The sequence below is a fragment of the Montipora capricornis genome, chromosome 4 (assembly GCF_036669925.1).
Source record: "Montipora capricornis isolate CH-2021 chromosome 4, ASM3666992v2, whole genome shotgun sequence".
NCBI classification, from domain to species: Eukaryota; Metazoa; Cnidaria; class Anthozoa; order Scleractinia; family Acroporidae; genus Montipora; species Montipora capricornis.
The window spans coordinates 10,750,576-10,755,575 of record NC_090886.1 but is presented as its reverse complement, the minus strand read 5'-3'; the positions used below and the strand labels follow the sequence as shown (position 1 = coordinate 10,755,575).

The window sequence follows — 5,000 nt, the reverse complement described above, 5'->3', positions numbered from 1 at the left end:
ACTTTAGAGAGACTTGGCATGAAGTTTACGTGCAGTAGTAAACGCCACCGCCAGGCCACGGCTTTTGACAAAAGCGTAAAAATTACTTTTATTCTTATTTATACTCTTTCTTTCGAGGCGTTTCTCGGTATCTGTAACACACAAGAAATGAGATGAATTCGGACAAGCTTATTTGATTTTTGGCAAAATTTAGAGTTTATCCCAACTCCTTCTTCTTCTTCTTCTTCTTCTCGGCCGCCACGACAACAACGGCAGCGATCAGCGAGAGAACAAAATTATCTGGTTTCGGTTTCGGTCTCACTTCCATGTAATGTTTTCTGTCCAGTTGATGACTCTTGATTCTGATTGGTAGATAGTTTAACAACCACGTAATCCTATTTGATGGGTTGGTATGATTGAAATTTGAAACAACCGAGAGGGAAGGTGGGGATATTTGTCACATCTATGGCTGACGAGCGTGTGATAACGTAATTGTCAGTGGGATGCTTTTTAGTTATGATTTTGAAGCCTTTGACAGTTGACGTTTGCTTGGAAATGATATTCGAAGAGACCGAAAACAGAGGTTTTTCGCCGTTCGTTGTGGCCGCTTCGCTGCTAAATTTCATTTTAGAACAAGAAGAAGAAGACGACGAAGACGACGATGACGACGAAGACGAAGACGACGACGACGACGACAAAGAAAAATCTCTGGGACCAGGATACCGTTTGCCGTAAACGCGATACCAAATGCCTCTTTTACCTCCCTTTTTTCCTCTAGGTGAGCGATCCATCCGGGGCCTCACCAAAAGCGACATGTGTCTTCTGGCGAAAGGGAGAGGACGCAGTATGGAAAACTAGCGGTTGCGAGCTGGTTCCAAGTGAATCTGACGCAAAGATGACTACGTGCAAATGTGATCACCTGACCATATTTGCGTCCCTCATGGATCCATTTGACTCCACTGTAAGTTAACTAAAGATAGGAAATGCCCTACTCAGTGTCAAATTAACAATTCAGAAATACACATTTATTTGCCGGGAGTCCGTATTGGAAAAACCGTTCCCGAGGTCTTAAGGTTCCTTCGTTTGTAAACTTTCGCAACAATTTCAATTTCCTGCAATTAGCGCGGAAAATGGCGGACCGTGGTCCGTACCGTAAAGAGTTGGACCGGTTACGAGCATACTATTGGCCAATCAAATTCGAAGATTTAGGATTCCAGCTCGCTGAGATGTTCAGAAAAAAATAATTCAGCGTTATTTCAAGTCTTCATCAAGGCTTATGTTCAAACTAATTATCGGTCACGTGATCGCAAATCACGTGACCATTTCAGCACACTGTGCACGAGTGGGCGTGACTCCTTTCAGCGACGGGAAACGGCTCTACTAGTTTCAACTTCTTAAATGAAGGCACGCTGTTGCTACATAACATGAGTGTACAAGTCAACATATTTCCAACGTCAAGTGAAGCTATGATCCTCGCAAGTTATGAACGCAATTTTGGCAATTGTTTAGAAAAGCTCTGAAAATTCAGGACTTTAAGAGGGTTTGAACCCCGTGACCTCACGATGCCGGTGCGACGCTCTAACCAACTGATCTATGAAGCAACTGACGTTGGGAGCTGGTCACTTATGGGTTCTGGTGTTCCCGTGATGAATGAATCAACGAATGTAATGATATATGAAGTGAATCATATATTGAACTGCGGATATGAAATCAAACTATGAACTTCGCATCCCTCACGAAAAAATATTAAATGTGCTGTCTGTGGAAACCCAGTGGCGTATAACGTAAATGAGGAAGTTGTTGTTTGTTGTGATCACTGTAAACTGTATACAGTAATGACGATCAATTTTTTACTTTTTCAGAAGCATAATTATTTCCATGTAAGCTATATTGCTTTCTGGGGTTAGCCACGGCAGCTCCGTTTTTAGGCTTGGCTCAATCTATACATTCCAGTGGATAGCGTTATCCACCTTTTGAAGAACCAAGGCCTGGAATCCAACGCCAGCTCCACAATTCGTAAACGTCCTACTCCAGATTGGTGAAGATATGTAAGACAGGTGTCTTAATTCTTGAAGATAAGAATTTAAACTATTTTTTTTGTCTATTTTGAGATCGGAGAACCTGACACAAAAGCCCTTGAAATGATTTCAATCATTGGTTGCACCATCTCGCTGATTGCTGTACTTGTAACTATTGCTGTTTCGCTGGTGTTCTGGCGTGCAGTCAAAAGTCCGAGAGCTAAAGTTCTTCTCAATCTGTGCGTTGCAGTCGCATTGTTGTGCATATTTGTTATCGTTGAAGGATTGGCGAGGGGCAACAAGGTAGGTTTTTTCAGTTTGGGGGCACTTGATCGAGTTACCGCAAGTCGTCCGAAGCCACAAAAAAAAAAAAAAAAAAAGGGGGAGGGGGGGGGGATCTTTCCTCCTTTTATATTTTCTCTTGGATGTAATGAATGTAATGACGGTTTTGATCCCCTGCCGTCTAGAGACTTGTGAGACTTCTAGGCTATGTTTAATCCCGTTATATTTTTCCATGCAAATCTTTAGTTGTCTAAGAGATTCCTCGAATTTGGCAGCAAATTGCAGTCGATTGTTTTACAATGTTTTTAATATTGCCGGCAATATCGTTTGCTTTCAAAAGAGACCATTTTTTGATAGTCGTCCTAGTTTTCCATTTTGTCTAGAAATCTTTTCTGCCAACGAAATTCAGTTTTTGGATTTTTGCAAATAACGGGGTGTTTCTTTGATAAATTTTAAGGAAGATAGATTGCTTGATTCTTTACCCGGGATACCAACATGGACGCTGTGACGTCTTACGAAAACAAATGATTGGCCATCATGATTGACTGATTGACCGATTGTTCGATAAATTGATTGATTGACAGGTTGGCTGCACTGTAGTTGCCGCTTTTCTTCACTACTTCCTGCTCTCTTTGTTTTCATGGATGCTGTGCGAGGGTGTGCTACTTTACATTTTATTGGTTAAAGTGTTTGGAGGAATCGCCGAGGAGAAAGTCAAGTATTTCTACATTTTTGGCTGGGGTAGGTTTTTTCTCTCTCTCTATAGCAATAAAATATTTTTTTCTAATTATACTTTCATATTTAATTTCTTTGTTTAGAGGCTCATCTTCACTCAAAAGGGATTGCGCGTCGCTCTGAAATTCACAAATACGGAAAATCCGAAAATCGCCAGCGAGTACCCAATCAAAACGTTGGAACTATTTCAAAACAACGACACAAGCGCGCAATGTCTTTTAAGTGAACTGGTATATGAAGCCAAGCATTTCGAAAGTTCGGCAGTTTAGAGACACGACTAAAAGATGTGAACCTTGAACTTAAAACATTTTGTTCTTGCCGTGCTTATGTCACAAAAGACAAACTGCCAGGTTTTTTTAAGAGTCTTTTATTATTATAGCAATAAATTTTAACTTCCGTTGCAAGCATTATCTACTGCACTAACATTACAGTACTTTCATTAATTACAACATTAAATAAAAATCAATTACAGTTCTTACAACTTGCATTACCATACTATACTATAATTACACCAAAAATCCAAACTTCAGAAGAACATGTGAGGCAAATGTAACTTACATACTGATCTGTAAGTTGCTTTTATTTTTTCCACTGCCCCCCAATTTGCGGTTAAGAAAAGCTAGAAAGGTTTCGAAATAGTGACTGCATGTCAAATAGTTTTGATTTTCAAGATCACACGAGCGTAGCTTCCATATGCACTTGCTCGCCGGTCCGTGTTAATCAGAAATATCTTGTAGCGTTTTACTAAGTACAGTCAGTACTTCGTAGCTGTTTTTTACTCAGTAGCAGGAAAAAGTTTAAATCATGGAATCCGTTGATTTTTTGCGAACAATAAACTATCAATTGCACCTTCTGTGATTCTAAATCACTACAACTCTTCTTTTAAAACAGGTTTTCCAGCCATCATCGTCGCCATCTCATTGGCCGCTACTCAAGCTGTGGGGTACGGTGACGCGCACGCGTGCTGGCTTGATGTTTCCAGCGGGCTGATATGGGGTTTTATTGCACCTGCAATAACCGTCATTTTGGTCAGTAAAAATTCCTTACGATATGAATCTAAGAATACATATGGAACCCTCACAGCTAGCCTCCTCTTTCTTATAAACGGAAGCGTGGTTCTCACAAGAGACACGAGGGACGACAAGTACAAGAACGCGCATGCGCTAGTGAGGAAGCTGGCGACACTCATAAGAATGCTAATTGTTGTTTTTCTTATGCTTATCGTATGCTTATTCTTATGATGGTGTTGTTTTAAGTGAGACATGAGTTTTAAGACATAAGCGTAAGACTGTGACCCACTCGATTAAATGAGTGTTGGGACGACAGGGAATGGTCGCAAAATACGTTCTGCGCATTCGTATGATCCTGTGCCTATGTCGCGGGTGTCCCCAACATAGTACGAAGCTTCTTATGCTTATCCTTGGATCGCCAATGAGGACTATAGGCTTAAATGGTTTCGTTCATCCAGTCTTTTGTTTATTCATTCATTCAGTCTGTCACTCAGTAAATCATTGATTCTTTCATGATTTCATTTCGTTCGTTCGTTCGTTCGTTCAGTTCAGTTCATAAGTCATTCTTTCATAAATTCATTTTACTCGTTCAGTCAGTTATTCATTTTGTCATAAATTTATTCAGGTATTCGTTGATTCGGTGATCGAGGAATTTGCTGATTGATTACAGTCAAACCAAGTGAAGCGTACCCCTTAAGATTGCATTAATGAAGTGATTATTTGAAACTTGAACCCGCTAGTCGTTTCAAGAATGCAATAATGAATTGATTATTCGAATATTGAACTCGCTCGCTCGATCCAAGAATACGGATAAATTCGCTAACGGCTTCCGTTTTCGAAAAATCAATTCACTGTTGCGACTAGTAGGTTTCAAACCTACCAGTCTTTTCTAGAATGCAATACTGAATCGATTTTTCGGAAACGGAACCCGTTAGCCGTATATTCTTGGATCGAACGAGCGAGTTCAATATTCGAA

At 40.3% G+C, this 5,000-nt stretch overlaps 1 protein-coding gene across 4 annotated transcripts in view; it reads left to right on the top strand.

Moving 5' to 3' along the window:
* Window positions 1-5,000, top strand: part of LOC138045510 (adhesion G protein-coupled receptor L4-like) — a 101,708-nt gene that overhangs the window by 90,622 nt on the left and 6,086 nt on the right. For all 4 annotated transcript variants that reach the window (XM_068892047.1, XM_068892046.1, XM_068892044.1 and 1 more), the window contains 4 exons: window positions 758-940; window positions 2,091-2,300; window positions 2,864-3,020; window positions 3,906-4,042. In XM_068892047.1, coding sequence (XP_068748148.1) covers window positions 758-940; window positions 2,091-2,300; window positions 2,864-3,020; window positions 3,906-4,042 — 687 coding nt within the window. The remainder of the gene's footprint in view (window positions 1-757; window positions 941-2,090; window positions 2,301-2,863; window positions 3,021-3,905; window positions 4,043-5,000) is intronic.